General features: G+C 58.3%; 1 protein-coding gene across 5 annotated transcripts in view; it reads left to right on the top strand.

Moving 5' to 3' along the window:
- The window catches only part of AGAP1 (ArfGAP with GTPase domain, ankyrin repeat and PH domain 1), a 540,592-nt gene that overhangs the window by 409,783 nt on the left and 105,411 nt on the right, over positions 1-25,398 (top strand). For all 5 annotated transcript variants that reach the window (XM_056820098.1, XM_056820097.1, XM_056820096.1 and 2 more), the window contains one exon: positions 21,161-21,322. In XM_056820098.1, the coding sequence (XP_056676076.1) occupies positions 21,161-21,322 (162 nt within the window). The remainder of the gene's footprint in view (positions 1-21,160; positions 21,323-25,398) is intronic.

The raw sequence follows: 25,398 nt of genomic DNA, 5'->3' as shown, positions 1-25,398 counted from the left end.
CTCCTTATTGATGGATTTAGAACAATTACCTCGGCGCCGGCCATTGGTGCAGGGCTTTCGGGAATCTCGGCGCCCGGGCGCTTGTTGCCTCTCCCGGATGCATCATTTCCTCTCCACGCAATTTTCTCTAAAAGTGTTATCTATGAGTTTGCACCGTGGGAGGAGGGGGGCCTCCAAGGAGGCTTCGTACCATTTTTCCTTGTCATCCCTCGCTCCAAAGAGAAATCCAGAGAGAGTGAGAGTGAGTGTGTGTGTGTGTGCGTGTCTGTGTGTGTCTGTGTCTGTGTGTGTGCTTGTGTGTGTCTGTGTGTGTCTGTGTGCCTGTGTGTCTGTGTGTGTGTGTCTGTCTGTCTGTCTGTCTGTGTGTGTCTGTCTGTGTGTCTGTGTCTGTGCTTGTGTGTGTCTGTGTAAATCTGTGTCTGTGTCTGTGTGTGTGTGCTTGTGTGTGTCTGTGTATATCTGTGTCTGTGTCTGTGTGTGTGCTTGTGTGTGTCTGTGTATATCTGTGTGTCTGTGTCTGTCTGTGTGTCTGTGTCTGTCTGTGTGTCTGTGTCTGTGTGTGTGTCTGTCTGTGTGTGTCTGTGTGTCTGTGTCTGTGTGTCTGTCTGTCTGTGTGTGTCTGTCTGTGTGTGTCTGTGTCTGTGCTTGTGTGTGTCTGTGTATATCTGTGTCTGTGTCTGTGTGTGTGCTTGTGTGTGTCTGTGTATATCTGTGTGTCTGTGTCTGTCTGTGTGTCTGTCTGTGTGTCTGTCTGTGTCTGTCTGTGTGTCTGTGTCTGTCTGTGTGTCTGTGTCTGTCTGTGTGTCTGTCTGTGTGTCTGTCTGTGTGTCTGTCTGTGTGTCTGTGTCTGTCTGTGTGTCTGTGTCTGTCTGTGTGCCTGTGTGTCTGTGTCTGTGTGCTTGTGTGTGTCTGTGTGTGTGTCTGTGTGTCTGTCTGTGTGTCTGTCTGTCTGTGTCTGTCTGTGTGCTTGTGTGTGTCTGTGTGTGTCTGTCTGTGTGCCCTAAGCTTGAAGCTTTGACTCGCCGACCTCGGGCCCCGCCGTCCCTCTCGGGCCGCCGTTTCTGCGTAGCGTCTGCTCTGTAGCTCAGCGGCCGCTTCTGGCTCTCTGCGAGCCTCGGGGGGTCCCGGGGGTCCCCCCTCCACGGCCCTCCGTCTCCATCAGTGTGGCAGCCGCTCGGATCGGGCTTGGCCGCCTCCATCAGATCGCCTTCCGTCCTCCTCTTCGTCCTCCCCTGCGAGGCTGTGGAAGGCCGCAGTCGGGCTCGCGTTTGCTTGTGCTTCTCCCTGCCCGCACCTCCGGGGCTCCGGGGCTGCTGTGGGTAAAAAAGACCTCCTTGAGGGGGAAGCCGGGGACGTGGCTGTTCTGGAGGTGGAGCCCCTCCCCCTCCCGCTTGTCCGTGGCCTGCTGGCCCTCTACTGGAGGCCGGGCCGGGCCTTCCGCCGGGCCGCGTCCGGAGCCTCCGGAGACGTCCCGGCTCTGTCTAGGGAGAGGAGCCGCGAGCACGACCCCCCCCAGGGGCTCTGACGCTGCTCCGAGGACGGGCCGTCTGCAGGAAGTGCTGGCACTGAAGGCCCCGCGTGGCTATCGTGGCCGCCCCGACGGCCTTCGCTGGGCCTCGTCCGCCGCCCTCCTAAGGTCGGGAGGGATCCCTGGAGGTCGGCCCTGCTCGACCAGGGAGAGGACAGGACGGTCTTCTCATTCCCATGCGGGGCTTCCTGCCGCAGGCCCGACTGCCGTCCTCGCCGCGTCCTCCACGGGCTAAAGGCGCAGCCGTGTCGGCGAAGCTGGTGCCGACGGACCCCTGAGACGCCTCCCTCCGGCAGGGAGGGAGGCCCTGGAGGTCTCGTCTTGTGGCAAAGGGACGCAGACGGTAAACTGAGGCCGTGTTTACTAAGTGGGCAGATGGCGCCCAAGGAGAGGCGGCTTCGGGGAGAGCGTCCGAACTCCAGAAGGCTCTCCCGGGCGTGTGAGCTGAAGCCGACCACACGAAAGGAAGCCGCGACGGCGGAGCCTCAAAGCCATCGCCAGCCGATAACGAGGAGCAGCGGAGGGCTTGTGAGGGGTCCCCCAGCTGGGCGCGCCTCCCGGCTCGCTCCCCCGCCTCCCGGCTCGCTCCCCCGCCTCCCGGCTCGCTCCCCCGCCTCCCGGCTCGCTCCCCCGCCTCCCGGCTCGCTCCCCCGCCTTCTGGCTCGCTCCCCCGCCTCCCGCGCAGCTCCCACCCGAGGCGACCCTGGCCCGGTTGCCCTCAGAATCTCCTGGCCGGGCCCAGCTCAGGAGGAGCCTCGATGGAACCGGAGGAAGGTGGCCAACGTGGTGGGCGAGCGGGAGAGAGCGAGCGAGTTGTCGGGATGTGGCGAGCGGTCGTGGAGCCGGGGGGGCCCCTCGCCTTTTGTACTCACCCCCCCGGGGAAGGTTAGGTCGCCAGTAAGGCCCCCCCCAGTGGGCTGGACGGCCTTCCGCCCGCTGCCCGAGGCGGGGCCCGCAGCTCCCCTGGATGTTCCTCCTCCCGGAGTCCGACTCCGTGTTTGGTGCCTTGGCGCGAGTCTGTCCTCATTCAGCGCGTTGGATCGCTCTCGTAGTCCCCGGACTGAACCTTTGTGCATCGGAAGCCGCTACGTTCCGTGGCGCCGCGGGCCTGCCGGACTGCCGAAGGGGTGCCGAACCCCAAAAGGGCTGCTCCTGGTGCCCGGAGTCTCCCTTCCCTGGCCCGTCCCTCTGGAACTTGTGGCCTGTAAGAGTGCAGAGCGCGCCCGCCCTTGCACGGGAGCTGGACCCCCGGCCGCGGCGGGCCTTGGGGCTGGCCTGCCCGCTGGATCCTGAGCAGCAGCGTCCCGGGCAGGGCCGAGGCCGGCATTCGTGGCGGCCCCCAGCCACGGCGGCGCCTTCCCGTGGAAGCCACGAGAGTCCAGTCTGGAAACACGGCGGATCTCGATGGAGCCTCTTTCTGAAGGGCCTTTGCAAACGGGAGGAGTGGAGGGAAAGAGCGCCGCGCTCCGAGCCCGGGTTCAAGTCCCCTCGCCGGCCCCTGGCTAGCGTCAGGCGTGGGTGAGCCAAACTTGGGGAATGGAGCCGACAGACACGGCAGCCCCTGAGCTTGGGGTCCTAGTCGGCCCTTTGTGTTTCAGAGGCGTGGAGAGAAGGGCTCGCTCAGCTCGGGCCTCCGGACAGCCCGCACAGCCGGCCGCTGGCCTGGGAACCAGCCCGCGCGGGCTTCTGTGACGTGGGGTGGGGGGATGGCCAGGTGGAGCACGTGGGTGCCTGGGAGGCCACGCGATGGCCAGAACGCCGAGCGCGCCGGGGGGGGGGGGGGCACAGAGGCGTGGTTCTGGGAGTCGTCCCTGTCGAGGCTGTGACCCAGCTTGGCTCTATTCCCTGCAACGCTTGGCTGGCATCTAGCAATGCGCCGCTTTCCTTGTTCCCCGGATCTTTGGGAACTGGAGCTGTGAGGAAAGCAGCTCTGTCCCTGCGGAAGCCGGGACGGCTCTCCGAGGCTCCTTTCTCTTCTGCGCTCCTCACCCCTTCAGTGACAGTCCGGAAGTCGCTGGGGAAACCTCGTCACGCCTGGGGGTCAGGGTCCCCCTCACTCTGCTCTTTCTCTGCACCGCCGGCCTCCTGGGGGAGACGAGGGGCCTCATTTCCTGAGGAAGGGGGAGGCAGCGAGCACAGACTTCCGGGGGGAAAGACGTCCTCTTTGCCCCGCCGCTCTCTGTCATCAGAGCGCTGGGCAGGGCTTGTCGGCAAAGGCCCCGAATTGAAATCTGAGGGGCCCGTCAAGGCGTCATCAATCAGAACGCGGTGGCAGCCTCAGCCCGCTGGCTCGCTCGGCCAGGCCCACCAGATGAGATCTGCAAGGCTGCGACCGCTTGTGAGGGTTGTTATCTCGAGCCCGCCTCGAAGAGATTCAAGGCTGGGTTATGGCCCCGCGGAGCGCCCAGCCCTTGCGCGTCCCACGGGAAGGGTTGGGAGCAGACGGGCCTCTGGTCTGGAGAGGTCCGAGCCCGTCGGCCCGTGTCTGGAGGAGCCGGAAGCCTCCGCTTAAATAAACACGTGTGGGCACTAAGTAACCGGGTGTTCAACGTTGCGGGCAGCCTGAGGTAGCGAATGGATCCTGACACACATTCCCATCACTTCACTGCCTGCGCCTCGGCTTAAAGACTCTGTGGTCCCCCTTCCAGCGCTGAATCTTTGATCCCATAAAATATCCCCAACCTGACTTAACTTCCCCAGACTTCAGTGTTTTCATCTGTAAAAATGGGCTTGGACTCAGGCCTTTGGGTTTGCTTCCTGTTCTCTGACGGAATACCACTTTCCAAAGTACAACTGTGTGATTAGAAACTTGGACTAGGGACTGCGGAGTAAGGAGGACGTGAACAGCATCTAGATGTTCCGGTGCACAGAGTCAGCCTCTTATTGAATTATTGAATGTGTTAGATTGAAATGTGGTGTTCGGTTTGTGTCGAAATTGGCAGAGAAATAACTCAGTTTTCTAGAAACACTTCAATTCCCCCATCTGGGAATTGGGGTGGCAGAATGGGAAAGATTAGAAAATATCGTGACCGGCTAAGACGTCACTAAATACCGGAGCGTTCGGTTTTCATCCCCAAAGAAAGGAAGCCTGATTTCCAGCCTCATCTGGGCTTGACGGAGAAGGAGACTCTGGCATTCCCTTTGACTGTATGAGAGAAATGGCTTGTGGGTGCGGCTCTGGGAGCTCGTAAAGATGATTTCTGGAGAGTCAGGAGGAGGGAATTGACTGAAGACTCCAGTGGGGGTGGGGATGGGGGTCAAGGCAGGAACATGGGCGAGATTGCTGAGGCAGTGATGGGAAGGCCGGGACAGAGGGGTTCAGGGGGAAGAAGCAGCGAGCTCAGGGTCAAGGCTAATGTGGAGTGCTGGGTTAACATCCCAGACAAATAGAAAATCTGCTGTGAGAGACAGTCCTGGGAGATGGAGGGACCAGCTGAAAATTAATGGGAAAGGCTGCTAAAGAGCCTTTGGGAGCCCTCGTGTGCTTGCACTCACTGAGGAAAGCACATCTTTGACCCAGAACAACCCTGTGGTTTGTCTTTGGCTCTGTAGGCCCCGGTGACTGGCATGGTGTTTGTTGGTGATGAATTTTTTTTAAATTTCTAAGTGGGCCATTTTGCCAATGAAGCCATGAGTGGAAACATGAGCCCAGAAAAAAAAATTAATGGAATGGCATGTAAGCCTCGCAATCTAACAGTTGTATTAATAACAATCATTCACATTCCAAAACTGTACCAAAATGAGGCAAGCCTGGCTGCTCTCCTGCTCTGGGAAGTAGGTAGGTGCTGCCCAGCCAGGTCGCTCCATTTCCCTGCTGAGGAAATGGACTCAGTGACTTCCAGAAAGGCATAGAACGTGGGAAGACCAACGTTGGCCGCTGAAGGCTGGTCTTCCCTCTCCCTGCTGGGATGACCTTCAGATGGGTGAGAAGGAAGCTGGAACACCTGTGTGTATGGGGTCTGGGGACCCATCCTTGTACGAGACCCTGTTGGGGGCCGGCCTGGCCTGAGACCTTCTTCCACCCCCTGCGCTCTCTGTGATGTGGGGTTTGCCAGAAGAGTAGTGAGCAGGCACCGATTCTGAGGCAGTTGTTGTCAGCCTTTCTGGGGCTCTTCCAATGGGAGGCATGAAGGGGGCAGCCCTTGTGCTCCGCTGGCCTCAGAAGCTTCCATCAGCATGTTAGTTTATTCTTTAAATTTTATTTAATTAGTCAATTTAGAACATTATTCCTTGGTTACAAGAATCATATTCTTTCCCTTCCTCTCCTCCCCCCACCCCTCCCATAGCCGACGTACAACTCCACTGAGTTTTACATGTGTCCTTGATCAGAACCTATTTCCATGTTGTTGATGTTTGCACTAGGATGATCATGTACAGTCTCCATCCCCAGCCATATCCCCTTGACCCATGTAATCAAGCAGTTGTTTTTCTTCTGCTTTTCTGCTCCCACAGTTCTTTCTCTGGATGTGGATACATTGTTTCTCCTAAGTCCTTCGGGATTGTCCTGGGCCATTGCATTGTGGCTAGTAGAGAAGTCAGTTACATTCAATTGTGCTACAGTGTATCCGTCTCTGTGTACCGTGTTCTCCAGGTTCTGCTCCTTTCACTCTGCATTAATTCCTGGAGGTTGTCCCAGTTCACATGGAATCCCTCCAGTTCATTATTCCTTTCAGTACAATAGGATTCCATCCTTATCTGATACCTCAGTTTGTTCAGCCATTCCCCAACCAAAGGGCACCTCCTCATTTTCTGATTTTTTTTTTGCCACCACATAGCACAACTATGGTATGTTGGTTTAGAGGTGATCCAGGCGGGGAACTTTTGGGGGGCAAGGGCCATCTGCCTAGCTGTGTGTCCCCAGGCCTGACCCAAGCTTTGACTAGAAGCCTCCTCAGAAATCCCTTGATGACACAGCCAGAGGGCAGCTAGACCAGCCACCTTGTTTTACAAAGAAACTGGCTGCTGAGCTGGGCCACAGACCCCTCAACCTTCCCAGCATGGGGGTTGGGCCTGAACAGAAAGGTCTTTTGTTCCAAAGTCCTCTGGTAGGAGAAGATCAGGGAAACTGGAGACGCCCCCTGGAGGCAGTGTGAAAGGAGGGGAATCCTGGTGCTCTGGAAGAACTTTCTACTCTCTGGATTTCAAAGAATCTGGAGCCGAATCCTGTTTCTGATTCTTACTGGCCGAATGACCTTGGCCAAGTCACTGATCTCCCTGGCCTCAGTTCTCATCTCCAAGATGGCTTAGATGGTCCGTCTGAGGCCTCCCAACACCCCCCCCTACCACCAGGCCCCGAAGCCATATTAGTTGAGAGGGGCAGTTATTCCCAAAAGTAACCCCAGTGCATGATGGGGGAATGCCACCATAGACAGAGAAGCTAAAGAAACACCATGTGGTCATTGTCAAATCTGGCATCTCCTGGCAAGAAATAGAGAATCCCGGAGAAGGAAGGAGTCAAGCCCAACCTCTTGGGGCCTTGGGAACTGGGTCCCACTGGTGGGAAAAGGCAGAAAGTGTCTTCCTCAGACACTTAATTAAGTACAGGAAATGCAATGACAAAAAGCCAAGGGGCTCCTGCCCCCAAGGGGCTGGCGGTCTGGGGGAGACAAGTCCCAGAGCTGCCATAAGGAATCATGGGAGAGTCCACCTGCTAAGGGAATCCTTGTAATCATCCTGGGAGGCAAGTGCCATTGTCATCCCCATTTTGGAAAGGATGAAACTAAGGCAAGCAGAGACTAAGTGACTTGCCCAAGGACACACAACTGAGTCTCTGAGACAGGATTTGAACTCGAGTCCTCCTGACCCCAGGTCTGGCACTCATCCCATGTGCTGCCCTAAGTGAAAACAGCTGGAGAGCTGCAGGGTCCATCCATACTGAGCCAGATATGAGAACCTTCCCCCGGAAAAGCAGCTGTGGGGAGTTCAGATCCTGCCTCTCGTGCTTCTTGTGGGATCACCCCAACAAGTCCCCGTATCTCTGCCTCCAGACCTGGCCTGTCCCTTTCTGCTCTAGAGCTAGAGTCCTGCTGTCAGTGGACCACAGGACGGGAGGTCCTGGGTTCCAATGTGGCCTCAGTCACTTCCCAGCTGGCTGACCCTGGGCCAGTCATTCCACCTCGGTGGCCGGACCTCACTGCTCTTCTGCCCTGGAGCCAACACACAGGATAGATTCTGAGATGGAAGATAAGGCTGAAAAAGAACTGCTAACCTGGGCTCCGTCCAGCCATTTATTTCAGCTGCCCCATGGGCAAGCCATTAAGCTGGTGAAGCAGGAGCCACAGGAGTAAACTGTGTCTTTGGAGGGATTTTCCACACCAGGAAATCCTCGTGGGGCTCAATGACGCCCCGGCGACATCACAGGGCCAGACTCTCGGTCCCCCCATGCGTAAGAAGTTAACTTGCCCTCAGACTACGTTTATTTATTTTGTCGCCCCAAAGCCTGTGAGAACGTCTAACTTTCATGGCTGGGACGCGTGATTAAGGCTCCCTGAGCCTCAGTTTACCACTCTGTGAAATGAGAGCCCTGGGTGAGATCCTCTGTCCAGGCTCCTCCCGCTCTCGTCTGTGCTCCTATGATCCAGGAATAGCCTGAGGAGCCCTCAGTCGCTTTCCCTTCCCTTGGGCCTTTGGTGCTCAAAAATGTCTGGTTGCCGCTCCCTGTCTCCGGGGGATGCTGCCTGTGGAGCGCCCTTGGCGGGAAGACTTGGAGGACAAAGAGGGAGGCGTCCATGGGAGGCTCATCCCCAACCCCCTCCAGGCCAAGGGGAGACGCCGTGTCGTCTGGCCTCGGGGCCCCGCTCGGCCTTCAGCACTGCCCGGAAGTCAGTGCCCGCCGTCCATCTTGGGGGGGGGGGTCAGTCCCTCAGTACGGAGGGGGCTTCTTTGGCACACTCAGAGGGAAAATGGCCCAAAAGCCCCAAACCCCGTCATGGGTCCCCCAGACATGGCCGGCGCAGAAGCATCAACAGGGCTGCGTCGTGAAGTGCCCCCCAAGCTCCCAGCTCTGCCCAAGGGGGAGGCCTCCGTCTAGGGAAAGGGCAGGGCTCGCTCCTGGAATGCCCCTCGGACGGACGGCAGGGAGAGGGCGGGTGCAGGTCGTCGGACGCACTGTGTCCGGCTGGCGCGGGGAGGCCACGAGCATCCCCTCTAGTCGTCGAGGAGCTCCTTCCTCCGGCCACGCTGATGCTCTCGGCCCCTCGGCCAAAAGGTTCTAACGCTCCTCACGCTCAGAATCCAAGCGTCAGCACCTGTTTGGGCCCCGTTGGGACACGGTTCAAAGCACGCGGTCCTCAGGGAGGCCGCAGCCCCCATCCTGACATCCGTCCCTCAGCCGGGGAGGCCCGATGCGTGGAGGCTGGGGTTGAGCCACGAGTGTTCCCTACATGCTGGCCTGCCTCAGATTCCAGCTACTGTCCTGGGCTCTTCTGGGCAAGCTCGTCACGGGGCCTTCCTGGACCCCGACGTCCTCATTTGTGAAACGAGAGGCCTGGAGCCATCGACTGCCGAGTTCTCTCCCATCTCTAGACCCGCCCTTCTGTGGCACGTCTCGGGGCTCTCCATCACCAGGGACGTCTGTCTAGCCCTTGTGGATGAGACGGCAGAGACACCTCTGGAAGGCAGAAAAGCGGGGAGCGTTGAGTCGGGAGACCCGAGTTCCAGACTCGCTCTGCTCCCCTTGTGACGGTGCGGGCCAGCTTCCCTTACTCGAGCCTCCATTCCTCCTCGGCAAAGCGGGAGCTGGAGAAGGTTGTGAGCAGACGCCATCTAGACGCCATCGATCCGATCCTTCTCGGAGCCCTTGATCCGATCCGTCTCTGAGCCCACAATCCGATCTGTCTCGGAGCCCTCGATCCGATCCGTCTCGGAGCCCACGATCCGATCCGTCTCGGAGCCCTCGATCCAATCCGTCTCTGAGCCCTCAATCCGATCCTCTCAGAGCCCTCCATCCGATCCTCTCGGAGCCCTCCATCCGATCCTCTCAGAGCCCTCCATCCGATCCGTCTCGGAGCCCTCGATCCTATCTGTCCTCGGAGCCCCCGATCCGATCCGTCTCTGAGCCCCCGATCCGATCCGTCTCTGAGCCCCCGATCCGATCCATCTCTGAGCCCCCGATCCGATCCATCTCTGAGCCCCCGATCCGATCCTCTCAGAGCCCTCCATCCGATCCGTCTCGGAGCCCTCCATCCGATCCTCTCAGAGCCCTCCATCCGATCCTCTCAGAGCCCTCCATCCGATCCGTCTCGGAGCCCTCGATCCGATCCTCTCGGAGCCCTCCATCCGATCCGTCTCTGAGCCCACAATCCGATCCGTCTCGGAGCCCTCGATCCGATCCATCTCGGAGCCCTCCATCCCATCCGTCTCGGAGCCCTCCATCCGATCCGTCTCGGAGCCCCTGATCCGATCCTCTCAGAGCCCTCCATCCGATCCGTCTCGGAGCCCTCCATCCGATCCGTCTTGGAGCCCTCCATCCGATCCGTCTCGGAGCCCTCCATCCGATCCTCTCAGAGCCCTCGATCCGATCCTCTCAGAGCCCTCCATCCGATCCGTCTCGGAGCCCACAATCCGATCCGTCTCGGAGCCCTCCATCCGATCCGTCTCGGAGCCCTCCATCCGATCCTCTCAGAGCCCTCCATCCAATCTGTCCTCGGAGCCCTCGATCCGATCCGTCTCGGAGCCCTCGATCCGATCCGTCTCGGAGCCCTCCATCCGATCCTCTCAGAGCCCTCCATCCGATCCTCTCAGAGCCCTCGATCCGATCCGTCTCTGAGCCCTCGATCCGATCCGTCTCGGAGCCCTCGATCCGATCCGTCTCTGAGCCCACAATCCGATCCGTCTCGGAGCCCTCCATCCGATCCGTCTCGGAGCCCTCCATCCGATCCTCTCAGAGCCCTCGATCCGATCCGTCTCTGAGCCCACAATCCGATCCATCTCGGAGCCCTCCATCCGATCCGTCTCGGAGCCCTCCATCCGATCCGTCTCGGAGCCCCCGATCCGATCCTCTCAGAGCCCTCCATCCGATCCGTCTCGGAGCCCTCCATCCGATCCGTCTCGGAGCCCTCCATCCGATCCGTCTCGGAGCCCTCCATCCGATCCTCTCAGAGCCCTCGATCCGATCCTCTCGGAGCCCTCGATCCGATCCGTCTCGGAGCCCACGATCCGATCCGTCTCGGAGCCCTCGATCCAATCCGTCTCTGAGCCCTCAATCCGATCCTCTCGGAGCCCTCCATCCGATCCTCTCGGAGCCCTCCATCCGATCCTCTCAGAGCCCTCCATCCGATCCGTCTCGGAGCCCTCGATCCTATCTGTCCTCGGAGCCCCCGATCCGATCCGTCTCTGAGCCCCCGATCCGATCCGTCTCTGAGCCCCCGATCCGATCCATCTCTGAGCCCCCGATCCGATCCATCTCTGAGCCCCCGATCCGATCCTCTCAGAGCCCTCCATCCGATCCGTCTCGGAGCCCTCCATCCGATCCTCTCAGAGCCCTCCATCCGATCCTCTCAGAGCCCTCCATCCGATCCGTCTCGGAGCCCTCGATCCGATCCTCTCGGAGCCCTCCATCCGATCCGTCTCTGAGCCCACAATCCGATCCGTCTCGGAGCCCTCGATCCGATCCATCTCGGAGCCCTCCATCCCATCCGTCTCGGAGCCCTCCATCCGATCCGTCTCGGAGCCCCTGATCTGATCCTCTCAGAGCCCTCCATCCGATCCGTCTCGGAGCCCTCCATCCGATCCGTCTCGGAGCCCTCCATCCGATCCTCTCAGAGCCCTCGATCCGATCCTCTCAGAGCCCTCCATCCGATCCGTCTCGGAGCCCACAATCCGATCCGTCTCGGAGCCCTCCATCCGATCCGTCTCGGAGCCCTCCATCCGATCCTCTCAGAGCCCTCCATCCAATCTGTCCTCGGAGCCCTCGATCCGATCCGTCTCGGAGCCCTCGATCCGATCCGTCTCGGAGCCCTCCATCCGATCCTCTCAGAGCCCTCCATCCGATCCTCTCAGAGCCCTCGATCCGATCCGTCTCTGAGCCCTCGATCCGATCCGTCTCGGAGCCCTCGATCCGATCCTCTCAGAGCCCTCGATCCGATCCGTCTCTGAGCCCACAATCCGATCCGTCTCGGAGCCCTCCATCCGATCCGTCTCGGAGCCCTCCATCCGATCCGTCTCGGAGCCCTCCATCCGATCCTCTCAGAGCCCTCGATCCGATCCGTCTCTGAGCCCACAATCCGATCCATCTCGGAGCCCTCCATCCGATCCGTCTCGGAGCCCTCCATCCGATCCGTCTCAGAGCCCTCCATCCGATCCGTCTCGGAGCCCTCCATCCGATCCGTCTCGGAGCCCTCCATCCGATCCGTCTCGGAGCCCTCCATCCGATCCTCTCAGAGCCCTCGATCCGATCCTCTCGGAGCCCTCCATCCGATCCGTCTCGGAGCCCACAATCCGATCCGTCTCGGAGCCCTCCATCCGATCCGTCTCGGAGCCCTCCATCCGATCCTCTCAGAGCCCTCCATCCAATCTGTCCTCGGAGCCCTCGATCCGATCCGTCTCGGAGCCCTCCATCCGATCCGTCTCGGAGCCCTCCATCCGATCCTCTCAGAGCCTTCGATCCGATCCTCTCAGAGCCCTCCATCCGATCCTCTCAGAGCCCTCGATCCGATCCGTCTCTGAGCCCTCGATCCGATCCGTCTCGGAGCCCTCGATCCGATCCGTCTCGGAGCCCTCCATCCGATCCGTCTCGGAGCCCTCCATCCGATCCGTCTCGGAGCCCTCGATCCGATCTGTCCTCGGAGCCCTCGATCCGATCTGTCCTCGGAGCCCTCGATCCGATCCGTCTCGGAGCCCTCGATCCGATCCGTCTCGGAGCCCTCCATCCGATCCGTCTCGGAGCCCTCCATCCGATCCGTCTCGGAGCCCTCGATCCGATCCTCTCAGAGCCCTCGATCCGATCCTCTCAGAGCCCTCCATCCGATCTGTCTCTGAGCCCTCGATCCAATCCGTCTCTGAGCCCTCAATCCGATCCTCTCAGAGCCCTCGATCCGATCCTCTCAGAGCCCTCGATCCGATCCTCTCAGAGCCCTCCATCCGATCTGTCTCTGAGCCCTCGATCCAATCCGTCTCTGAGCCCTCAATCCGATCCTCTCAGAGCCCTCGATCCGATCCTCTCAGAGCCCTCCATCCGATCCGTCTCTGAGCCCTCGATCCGATCCGTCTCGGAGCCCTCCATCCGATCCTCTCAGAGCCCTCCATCTGATCCTCTCAGAGCCCTCGATCCGATCCGTCTCGGAGCCATTGATCCGATCTGTTCTCGGAGCCCTCCATCCGATCCGTCTCGGAGCCCTCGATCCCATCCGTCTCGGAGCCCTCGATCCGATCCGTCTCGGAGCCCTCCATCCGATCCTCTCAGAGCCCTCCATCCGATCCGTCTCGGAGCCCTCGATCCCATCCGTCTCGGAGCCCTCGATCCGATCCGTCTCGGAGCCCTCCATCCGATCTGTCCTTGGAGCGCTCCATCCGATCCTCTCAGAGCCCTCCATCCGATCCGTCTCGGAGCCCTCGATCCCATCCGTCTCGGAGCCCTCGATCCGATCCGTCTCGGAGCCCTCCATCCGATCTGTCCTCGCAGTCTTGGGGGTCGGGGCAGAGGCCGGGAGGACGGGGTCGGCATTCAGAGAAAGGCTGCGAACCCGTCAGACTAAGCGAGACTCTGCACCCGTCCAGTGATGAAGCCGTGGGCGGCGCGTCCCTGGCGGCCCGCCTTGCAGTCCGCGCTCTTGGCCGGCAGAGTTGCACTTGGTGGGTGTTTTCGCCTTGGTTTGTAGAACTGAACGCTGCCCGCTTGTGGCGGCCGTTGGAGGAACTCCTCGCCGAGGACGGGAGAGCTCGAGCAGGAGCCTGTGGGCTGGCTCGCACGCGCTGTGCCTTTGGCTGCCCGTGAAATAGACGGAGCGTGGCACGCGATCCCTTCTGCTTCCGTCCGTCGTCAGGGACGCCACGTAATGGAGGGGGAGGGGCAGGGACAGACAGCGCCTGGCCTCGGCTGGAGGAGCTCCAGCGGTGGCGCGCGTTCGAAGGCTGCGCTCCTCTGGCTCAGTCCGCCAACACGGCCTGCAAGGCCTTGATTTGGGGCTCTTCCATCGCCGAGGCGTTCCGCTGGGCGCTGGAGACGCCGGCACCGGAAGGAAACACGTGGCCTCGGGTCCGTGTGGGACTCGCCCTGCGCTCCAGCCCCCGGGGACCCGGAAGTGGGGCAGGCGCCGAGGGAAGCGCGGCGGCTTCTCACCCACCTCTATCCGAAAGGGCGCCCTTCCTTCCCGGGCGAGATGGAGGCCTCCGCAAGCGCCGCCAGGCGTCCCGAGAGGTCCGAGCGTCCCCGGCGGTGGGGGCCGAGGGGTTCTCTTGCCCCGTGGCTCGGCCCGATTCCCCGCGAAGCCAGCGTGCGCTCCAGTGGAGACCTCGACACACAGCGCTGGTGAGGCTTCGCGGGTGCGGAGGGCCGGCCGGCCCCTGGAGCTGGGAGAGGAAGCTCTTCCTCGTGCTCAGGGCCGCACGAGGCCCGAAGGAGCGTCCGGGGAGCTTCCCGAAGCTTCTCTGGACCTCCATGGCCCGCCTCTCCTTAAAGCCCCCCAGCTCTAACCTGTCCGGACCAGAGAGAGAATCGGGGACAAGAGTGGCCCGTCCGGAGCCCTCGGACCTTCCTTTGGGCAGCGGCCGAAACACGGCCAACTGAGCCGGGAAGGCTCGGCTCGGCGTCATTTCTTAGCCCCGACGGCCACCACCAGGCGCGGAAGGCGGGAAACACCGGCCTGGCGCAAAGGCTCCTCCGTAACGTTTCAGAGAACGACGGAGAAGATGGACGAGCCCGCCGAGAAGGGCTGGAGAGGCGGACGAGCCCGCCGAGAAGGGCTGGAGAGGCGGACGAGACCGCCGAGAAGGGCTGGAGAGGCGGACGAGAACGCCGAGAAGGGCTGGAGAGGCGGACGAGAACGCCGAGAAGGGCTGGAGAGGCGGACGAGCCCGCCGAGAAGGGCTGGAGAGGCGGACGAGAACGCCGAGAAGGGCTGGAGAGGCGGACGAGAACGCCGAGAAGGGCTGGAGAGGCGGACGAGACCGCCGAGAAGGGCTGGAGAGGCGGACGAGACCGCCGAGAAGGGCTGGAGAGGCGGACGAGCCCGCCGAGAAGGGCTGGAGAGGCGGACGAGCCCGCCGAGAAGGGCTGGAGAGGCGGACGAGAACGCCGAGAAGGGCTGGAGAGGCGGACGAGAACGCCGAGAAGGGCTGGAGAGGCGGACGAGCCCGCCGAGAAGGGCTGGAGAGGCGGACGAGCCCGCCGAGAAGGGCTGGAGAGGCGGACGAGAACGCCGAGAAGGGCTGGAGAGGCGGACGAGCCCGCCGAGAAGGGCTGGAGAGGCGGACGAGCCCGCCGAGAAGGGCTGGAGAGGCGGACGAGAACGCCGAGAAGGGCTGGAGAGGCGGACGAGCCCGCCGAGAAGGGCTGGAGAGGCGGACGAGCCCGCCGAGAAGGGCTGGAGAGGCGGACGAGAACGCCGAGAAGGGCTGGAGAGGCGGACGAGAACGCCGAGAAGGGCTGGAGAGGCGGACGAGCCCGCTGGCCTGTGAGCTCGAACCCTCTGCGCGAGGGGCAGGCGAGAAGCCGCCCCGGCACCGCCGTGACCGTCCAGGGCCCCGAGAGCGGAAGGAGGGCGGCAGCAGGCCCAATCTCCAGCTCTGCCCAGCCCAGTCTTCCTGTGAGGACGCCCCGTCCTTCCCAGGCGGACGGCCTCGCTGTCCTCCCCTCCCCCTTCTCAGGAGGAGGCGCAGCCGCGTCTCACCAGCCCGCCGGCTTTACCCGCCTTGAAAACGCCGTCAACTGGGGAGCTTGCTGGCTGCCTCGAGCATCCTCTCTTACACACCTTCGTGGCAGGACGGACCAGAGTCCGGAGGGGGAGGGGACGCGCCCCGCGCTCCGGGCTCCCTTCCCCCTCCGAGGTTGGCAGGCTGAGGAGGCTTTTGGCGAAGCGAGCGGTTCATGCGTGGGGGGGCCCCGGGGGCCGCCCCGGCAGTGGGCAGCCGTGCCCGAAGGCTGCTTCAGAGCCTGAAAGGCTTCAGGAAGCTTCTTGGGTCCGGCTCGTCGGAGGTCCTGGTGGTGGGCAGAAGCCAGACTCTGGGTTCTCCAGAGGCGAACTTCAGAAGCGCGGACTCTGCCCCTGCCCCGCTTCAGCCAGCCTCGCTCGTCCTCACCGTCCAGATGAGCCAGTGCGCCATGTGCGCCCCGATCTCGGCACATAGTAGGGACCTTCCCGGAGAGCGTCCCTGGGCCCAAAGCCCCTTCCCCAGGGGGCGCCCGGCCAGCTCCGGAGCGCCTCAGGCTTCCGTGAAGCCTCAGCCCCCGGCCCAGGGCTCTTCCGCTGCCGCGAGCCTCGGACGCTTCGTGCCCCACGTTCCCTCCAGGCCCTAGAAGGGGGTGAAGGGCTCCGGGCGTGCGGACGTGAACGGTCCTAACGGCCGGACTCGGGGAGCGCGGGGAGCCTCTGCTTCCCCTCGCCGGCGAGCTTGGCAGCGTGCTGGTCAGACAGACGGGACGGAGCGATGGGTGCAGTCATGGGGGAGGGGGACTCCGGCCCCAGCAAAGTGCAGAGAAATGTTTTAAGGCCAAGCCGAGCTCAGCACCTCCTTGGTGAGGTGCCAGGGTGCAGGGGGCTCCCCAGCCCCTTCCACCCTGCTCTTTCAGCCTCCCAGTAGCGCAACTTCCTGACGTCCCACCCTGGGTACTGGCTGGGCCCCGGAAGGGCGGCGCCGGGGGGCCCGCGGGCCCCGGAAGGGCGGCGCCAGGAAGTTTTCCCCCATCGAGCACAGGCCCTTCCCCAGGGACTCGGGCGGCCTTCGGGCGCATCTCTGCACAGCCCTTTGCACGGGGATGCGGCGACATCCTTGGCGAGCAGCATTGGACTGGGCTTTGAATGGCTCAGACACCAGAACTTGAAGCCAGGCCTCGGTTTGCTTCTGTTCTCAGAAATCCACCTTCCTGAACAAAGGGACTGGCCTGGGGTGTGGTGGAGGCTGGTTTGGGTCTTTGGAATGCCTGGAGGGACCCCCGGGAGCTCTGGGGGGAAAGGAAGGGAGGCCGGCTCTCCAAGAGCCGTGGGCTCTGGGCCTTCCTGTTGGGGATCCTGGGTCCCTCTGCCTCTGGCACCCACCCACCTCACCAGACGCCAGGAAAGGCGATTCGTTCCTGCAAACGCTGGTGGGAGGAGAGGATCGCGTCAGCCTGTCTCTGGAGTGTGCAAGAGCCGCTGGACTCCCAGGGCTTGCTGTGTGGCGCCTGAAGCCCAAAGCCCAAAGGCCGTTCCTGGGTCCAAGCCGGTGGGAGCCATGGAAGGCGACAGCCAGGCCTTTAAAGTCATTGAAGACTTTAGGCACGGGCCGAAAAGTGCTCTAGAAGTGTTGGCCATCGCGGTGGTTCCATAGGGACGGCTGGCCAGCACAGTGGCTGGAGCGTGGGGCCTGAAGCCAGCCAGACCCCTTGTCCCACGTGCTGATGCGCTCTCAGACACTCCGTAGCTGTGGGACCCTGGGCAAGTCCCTTAACCCCGTGTGCCTCGGTTTCCTTATCTGTAAAATGGCAAATCTCTCCACTGTCTTTGCCGAAAAACCAAACAAGGTCGCCAAGAGTCAGACACGGCTGAAATGGCTGAACAACAAAAAACGATCTCAGAATTGTCTTTTGAGCCTGAGCTTTAGGCCGTTACCGTCCTGCTAGTTCTGTTTTCGATGTCTTGTTCCACAGTGGGGCTCTGGTGGGTAAAATGACTCGTGTTTTTTTTTTATTAATTAAATTAAAGTCCTGTGATATCAGCTGGTTTTCTTTGGGTCCAGGAAAGCGCCTCCGACAGTCTGTTATTTGTTGCTGTTCCGGACAGACCCTCACCGAGGAGGAGAATGCCTGGCTGTCTCCGCTTCCCGTCCCGGCCCCAGTTGGCTTCAGGGCCTCCAGTATCCCTCGGGACAAACATGGGCGTCGGGAGATGACCCGGAGGTGCTTTCCTGGGGCATTCCGAGCCGCCTCCTCCTTCTGACCCCGTGTGGAAACGTTCTCCGCATCCCAGTATCTGTAGGGAGGGAGAAAATGGATGTCCCCTCCCCTCCCCCCCCCCCCCCCGCCGGGCCTGCCGCCGTCCGTCAGGAGCCGCCAGGGCTAATGATGGGCTGGGCTGATCACGGGGCCCGTTAATTGTAAGGTTCGATACGGCGTCCTGTCAGCCGAGATAAGTTGGCACGTTTTCCACTTGAGCTGAAACTAAATGATTGTAAAGTAAGTTATGAGTGTCCTTGGGCCTGTCTGCCCGAGTGATGGCTAAGAATACATTCCTGGCCCATCCGTCTCCAGCAGGCTGCTGGATATTTATGCGAGCCGAATGTTATTTTATTCTCCCTCCAGTCATGCCTGTCATCTTCCCGAGTGAAAAGTGAAACGGCTGCTGCCGCTCGTGCTCCGGGGACGGGGCTCCAAGAGGCTGCAGAGGGTTGTGATTATTGCTCCCGTTACGTGGTTTTGGGGGCCCGATTGGGGAGAACTCATGGCTGACAGGGAACACGCGGGACGGCGGCAGGGCGGCCCAGCCCGCTCAGCGAGACGCGGCGGCGCACGGAGCCGCCTGAAATGTGGAGTAATGAGGCGCTGGCCCTTTTAATTCGGCGCGCCGGTCCCCTCCCCCAGCCCCGCTCGCTTCCATATTTAACACTGTCGGCCGGCCGGGCCATTCATTTCTGGGCCCTGTAATTGATACAAAATAAAATGCATTATTTGGATTCACTGTGCAGGATGAAATTGCATCCAGTGGGCTGGAGCTGGAACTCATTTACAGCTTCCTGAAGCTGGGGCTTTCGGGGGCCCTCTCTAACTGTCTGTCTATCTATCTCTGCTCTCTCTCCCTCGCTCTCTCTCTCTGTCTGTCTATCTATCTCTGCTCTCTCTCCCTCGCTCTCTCTCTAACTGTCTATCTATCTCTCCTCTCTTTCCCTCTCTCTGTCTATCTCTCTTCTCTCTCCCTCGCTCTCTCTCTCTAACTGTCTATCTCTCCTCTCTCTCCCCTGCTCTCTCTCTCTGTCTGTCTATCTATCTCTGCTCTCTCTCCCTCGCTCTCTCTCTCTCTAACTGTCTATCTATCTCTGCTCTCTCTCCCTCGCTCTCTCTCTCTGTCTGTCTATCTATCTCTGCTCTCTCTCCCTCGCTCTCTCTCTCTGTCTGTCTATCTATCTCTGCTCTCTCTCCCTCGCTCTCTCTCTCTCTCTCTAACTGTCTATCTATCTCTCCTCTCTTTCCCTCTCTCTGTCTATCTATCTCTCCTCTCTCTCCCTCGCTCTCTCTCTCTAACTGTCTATCTATCTCTCCTCTCTCTCAATCTCTATCTCTCTCTCCTCTCTCCCTCTCTCCCCCCTCTCCCTCACTGTGTCTCTGCCTTTCTCTCTCAATCTCTCTGTCTCTCTGTCTCTTTCTGTCTCTCTGTCTCTCTCTCCCCCTCTCTCTCCTGAGGAATACCTTATCAGGCAAAACAACTATTCAGAAATAGAAATGTACACTTTGCAAACGCCATACCCTTGAATGGCTCATATTTTAAACCTGGGGAATGTTAAACAACTCCTGTCTTGAGAAAGGTCTCCAAAACTAGGCTCCAAGGGTATTAATCACACTCACAATTGAACACAGCATTCTGCTACCCAGAAATACAAGAGTCATCTGTGGACACAAAGAGGGAGGAATAGATGGGTGGCATGATAGATAGATGGCTGGAGGTCAAGTTTGATTGCCCAGAAGGCAAATTCAAGCTTCTGTGAACTACACCATGAGCACCCCTGCCCTGTGAATCTTAAAACTGCTCAGACTTTACCTTAGAACATTTGGTTAAGACTATTCCCTTATTTTAAACAATGGAGGTATTTAGTCAGAAATGTATTGGGAATTTTAACATTACTCCACCCATACTTAAGCATACTTTAGGGGAAGATAAAGTTGTAAACTCCTTACTGAACAATGGAAAGTCCCCACCTCATACTTATAGTGAAGCTAGAACTTTAAGCTAGGTCTATTTTTAGATCTAATACAAAAGGGTGCTAAGTACCTATAAAGGTTAAATTAATCACTAAAAAGGTTAAGCAACTTACAAAGGGCAAGCTTAGAAAAAGAGGTATGAAGTTTTAGTCTACCCAAAAGAAGATGTAAACTAAGAATGGTCAGTACTGGGGAAAACATCTACTGTGATTGGTAGATGTAAAAATTTAGGGGAGGTGACATAAGAGAAAATTCTCTTTAAAAGAAGCTGTTCTCTCTCTGAACTTGGTTGGGAGTTTGGAGTTAGTTTGGAGGAGCTGACTCTCTGAACTTAGCTGCAGTTTTGCTTGGGGCAAATCTTGTGGTGAATGGATGAAAGACTGACTAGTCTCTCTTAAAGCTCAGGCCTAGGCCATTTGGCCTAGGCCCTTTCCTACTATTTCCTCTTATTCTGTCTCTCTCTCTCTCTCTTTCCTTAATTCCTTCATTTGTATTAATTAAAATCTCCATGAAACCCAGCTGACTTGGGCATTTTTCATATTTGGGAATTTTCCCTGGCGACCACTTATTTTTGATTTAAATCAAGACCCTAAAAATTATTTTTACAGTTTGACTGAAACCTTCACAGTTTTGGCAATTCACAGTCTTGAAACTCACGTTTTCATGGTCACAACCCCAATTACTGGAGAGAGTGGAGGGAGGAAGTGCTTGCTTTGGGCTGCTGGACAGAGAGGCAGAGCATGCAAAAAATGGCCTCAGGCACTGAGAAGAGGGAGAATGGGGCAGCTCTCTGGGTGCCACCTGGGCAAGTGTGCCACCTCTTTGCCACCTCTGTCCTAGGAATTAGCAGACAGGAGAAAGATTTCTACCAAGAGATAGATAGATAGACAGACAGATGGATGGATAAACAGGATAGAGAGATACAAAGATAGGTACATATCTACATATGATAGAAAGATATATGGATGGATATATGCATGGATAAACAAGACAAGCATAGATAGATAGATGATAGACAGACAGATGAGAGAGACAGAAAGAGAGGTAGAAAGAGACATAAATGGATGATAGGCAGACAGACAGATGAGAGAGACAGAAAGAGAGGTAGAGAGAGACATAAATGGATGATAGACAGACAGACAGATGAGAGAGACAGAAAGAGAGGTAGAGAGAGACATAAATGGATGATAGACAGACAGATGAGAGAGACAGAAAGAGAGGTAGAGAGAGACATAAACGGATGATAGACAGACAGATGAGAGAGACAGAAAGAGAGGTAGAGAGAGACATAAACGGATGATAGACAGACAGACAGATGAGAGAGACAGAGATGGATGATCGATAGGCAGATGAAGAGCTGCATAGATCCATCGACAGAGATGGTAGACAAACTGAATAGACTTGATAAAAAGTTAGAGAGTCTAGATACAGAGAGAGGTAGACGGATGGGCAGAGGTTTCTTTTTCACTTGGCCCTTCCTGGAAGCGGTGCTCTGCCCCATGTAGTCTCGGAGGAGGCGGTATTGAAGGAAACAGAAATGGAGCCGCTTTTACCGCTCATGTTTTCCACTTTTCTGTGTCCCGTTGCAGATACAGGCTTGGGAGAATCGGTCTGTTCCAGCCCCAGTATATCCAGCACCACAAGCCCCAAACTCGACCCCCCTCCCTCCCCTCATGCCAACAGGAAAAAGCACAGACGGAAGAAAAGCACCAGCAATTTCAAAGCCGACGGGCTCTCGGGCACGGCTGAAGGTAAGGAGGCCCCCTTTGTGGATTATTTCTTGGTCTGCTGGGTGCTTGCAGGGCGGCAGGATGCTGAACGGGTCGGGGGGGGGTCAGTTTGGAGTCAGGAAGATGTGGGCTGGAGTCCTGCTTGGGGCGCAGCCACCTAGCTAGGAGACCCTGGGGGAGTCCCTCCACCTCCGGCTCCCAAGGCGCTTCCCTAGACCCGAGCTACTAAGTGGGGCAGCATCTGTGCTGGTGGAGGGGCTCCCTGGACAGCTTGCTTGCAAATTCACGTTAGGTTGCCCCGTCTTTTATAATGCGACATAAAAGGGTCCTTTATCATAAATATAAAAGTCTGTAAGAGATGCTGCTCCAGATACTGCCTGTGAGCGTGCAAGCTGCTGCCTCTACTTCGCTAATGGCCAGAAAGCCACCGTCCCCTGGGGGAGTCCGTCAGGGATGTGCTGGGCACACGGAGGGTCCCGCTCGCCCAGGCAGGACCCCTCCTCGTCCTGCTCCTGCCGTCGAGGGGCTCCGTGTGTCCGGGCTCCACCGCCTTTGGTTAGCGTCCGTCCCCCATAGAGACCTCCTGACGTGGCGGTGAGAAAGCCAGCTTGGGCGGCAGGCGACCTGGGTCGGAATCCGCGCTCCCTGGGGCCTCGGGCAGATCCGGCTCCGAAGGGGTCGAGTCTCTGGACAGATAGCTCCTTCGGCCTGCGTCGTCTCTCCCCTCTGAATTCTTCTTCTCCGAGTCCTTCTTCTCCGCTGCCGCTCTATTCTTTAGGAAAGAGTCCTGGAGGCGAGGAGGGGCTAGAAAAGCAGCGTCAAGGCAGGGTCCGCCCTTCCCCTCCCTCCAAGCGTCCCCTTCCTTCGCTGCGGCCTTTCCTCTGCCAGGTTGGCGGGCCTGCCCGGGTCCCGCGTGAGTGACTCCAGGGAGGCGGAGGCGAGGCGGCCGCTCTGATGGGTGGGCCGTGTGGCCGCTCGGCCCCCTCCGCCCTCTGCTCGCTTCCCGGGAGGCCAGGCTCCAGCGGGGAGGAAAGGGGAGGCTGCCCGCTGGCCGTCTCTGGCGGGCGTCCGCCTCGTGCTTGGGATGAAGCACGTCCTGGTTCTTCTTGCCAGCAGCCCGGGTCCCTTCTCGCAGGCAGGGCGCCTTCTGTGGGGCACAGCACGGAAGAGGGCTCCAGCCTTGGGCGCGCCCAGACGGGTTTGGGGCCGCTCGGAGGGTCCCGTTCTGGCAGGGACGTCGGGCCCCCCCCCCTGCCCGGGACTCAGTTTCCCCCGTTCCTGAGCTGGCGCCCTGTCCACTGGCCTTATGGTCGTCACGGGGCAGCCGCGGCTGGCGGGACTCTCGTTTCCTGCTGGGGTTCACGTCCTGCTCGCTTCTGGGTCTTCGTGTTGGCGCTTTTCTAGAGCGCCGCCCCGTTCCGTTGGGTCCGGCCGTGGGGCCGCTGTGGACGGGCATCTGCTGTGTTCCCGCCCGAGAGGCTGCTCGGACAGTGGGAGCATCTGCAGTGCTTGTTTGTGCTCTCGCTTTCCCTTGCAGACTGTCCGATTGCACCTCCCTTACTGTCCCATCGGCTCTCTGTCCAACTGGCCCGGGCCAAGGAGGCCAGATCCACTGACAGCCCTTCGTCCAGGTTCCCCACGGCGGGTCCTTCCTGTGACTAGGCACTCCCCAAAAGAAGCCCTGGGTGCGAATCCCAGTGCCAAGGCCAGCTCCGGGCCGCTGTGGGGCGACCTTCTTCAGGAAGCGTTTCGAGGCAAGCCTTGCTCCAGCCTCCAGTGGAAGGGATCCATGAGAGGAGCTCAGCAGCCTCTGGGGAAATCCCCTCACCAGGCTCTCCCCAGGGTCCAAGGCCACATGCCCCGACAAGTCAGACTCCCCGGATCTTCTTTGAGGGGACCCACATGTGCCTGCACAGACCAACAAAGGCACGTCTGAAGGATAATTTAAAGAAAAAGAACTAGCGTCGGGGCCAATCAGGAAAGGCCTCCAGGAAGAGGCGGCCCTTGAGCTGGGATTCCAAGGAAACAAAGTCAGAGGTGAGGGGCCCGGCGAGGGGCAGCCTGAAGGACTCTCAGCCCACCCAGCTGGCCTTTCGTGAGCGAGTCCTGCCCCGGCGTGCTTGCAGAGAGGCTTGTGAAGAGCCTCTTAAAGGCTGGAAGCTGACACAGCCCAGCTGAGAGCAGCCCCCTGGCCTTGGTGGTCCGAACTGTGGAAGGAGCTTCGGGGACGAGAAGCCTTCGCACGTTCCCTGGCCATTCTCTGCGCGCTCCCCCGAGATCCAGAGACTAGCCCCGGACAGCCCTTGCCCCAGTGGAGCTTCGCGTCTTAGCCCCAAAGCCAGGGACCGACCCTCAGGGACAGGCAGGGAGCACAGCCGGACACTTGCATTTCGTCATATACAGGCGAGAGCCCTTGGGATCGGCTCCATTTTCAGCATCGGGCAGCTTTTCTTTGGAACATTGTTTGCAATTTGTTTCCCAACACTGGGGAAAAGGGGGGGGGTTCTCGTCCTTCGTGTCATCGGGGGTTCCTGAAGTCCTCCAGGATTTCAGGCTGTTGGTTGACTCGTTTTGATGCGGCGGCCTCTTCCGATCACGCTTCTTGGGGAAAGCAATAATGTTAAAAATCAGTCACATCAGCATTTATGGTGCACAAAAATATCGGGAACAGCCGTGCGCAAATTAGCGTGATGGATATGGACAGCCTGATCTTTTCCATCTAATCAGGAAAGTGCCGGACTGTGTACCCGAGCACTCATTCCACCCTAATTGTTGCAGTGTCTTTATTTATCCTCTCATCCTATTTGTTCCCTTCTGTGGTTCTTTTATTACATAGTTACATATAAGCAGTTAGATTCTATGCCTGGGAACAGCAGATACCGACGTCTCATCACAACAAATAGGTGTTTCCACATCTTTAAAGGTTGTTGAAGGGTTTGTTGTTTTTGTAACACCACAGTTCCCTGTAGTTGCCCGGTTGGATCACTTTCCTCAAATGATACCAAATCTTTTTTTTCCCTTATTTGTCATGCTGGGAAAGTAAACACAAACCCCCCAAAAAGAAAGATGGGATGGGGTTGTTTTGGGGGTTTTGTTGGCTTCAATTTGCCCCCACCAGACTCCAGTTCTTTCTCTGGAGGTGGGGGAGTGTTTTTCATCGTGAATCCCTCAGAGGTGTTACCTTGGATCACTGTGTAGCTAGCTGAGAAGAGAGAAATCATTCACAGTTGACCATTGTAAGAGTTAAAATTAAATCTCAATAATAAAATATTATATCTTAGGAGATTTATTAATGGTCATTAGAAATCAGGGAATAAAGAGGATACAAAATAATGACCACGTGCCCATGGCTATTAACACCCACCTTACCACCACCAAGCTAGAGACAGGAAGTAAAGAGGTGGGACCTTCCACATCCTCACCTAATACCCCCTGTCTCCCGGAAATACGTAATGACAGGAAGTCGGTGGGCTCCCGGGAAATGTAGTTCTTTTTTAGGGTAACAGAATTTTCAATTATACCCCATCCTACATTAGTGTTGTTACTGCATAAAATCACATCCTGGTTCTACTCCCTTTACTTTGCATTAGTTCATGTAGGTCTCCAGCTTTTTATGAAAGCATCCTGCTCCTCATTTCTCAGGGCACATCACGTGTCCCATCACCATCACATACCACAATGTGTGTAGCCATTCCCCAACTAAAAAGCATCCCTTCAATTTCCAATTTTTTCCACCACAAAAAGAACTGCTAGAAATATGTTTGTATACACAGGTCCTTTTCCTTTTCCTTGACCCAGTTGTGGAATGTATGGGTCACGAGAGTTTTATAGGATTATATAGAATTTATAATTCCAAATAGTTGGAGCAGGTCACAACTCCACCAACAGTGTATTACTGTGCCTGTTTTCCCACATCCCTTCCAGCATCGGGCATTTTCCTTTTCTGTTATATTAGCCAATCTAGGTAGGTGTGAGGTGATGCCTCAGAGTTGTTTTAATTTTATCAAATCACTTTTCAAGAAAAAAAATGAATCAATTTGGAGATCCACCAACAATGTAGTAGTCACGTGTGTGTGTGTGTGTGATCACAAGTAAAT

Source organism: Monodelphis domestica, chromosome 2, assembly GCF_027887165.1.
Source record: "Monodelphis domestica isolate mMonDom1 chromosome 2, mMonDom1.pri, whole genome shotgun sequence".
Taxonomy (NCBI): Eukaryota; Metazoa; Chordata; class Mammalia; order Didelphimorphia; family Didelphidae; genus Monodelphis; species Monodelphis domestica.
The sequence above is the reverse complement of the archived record's forward strand: the minus strand, read 5'-3'. Positions and strand labels throughout refer to the sequence as shown.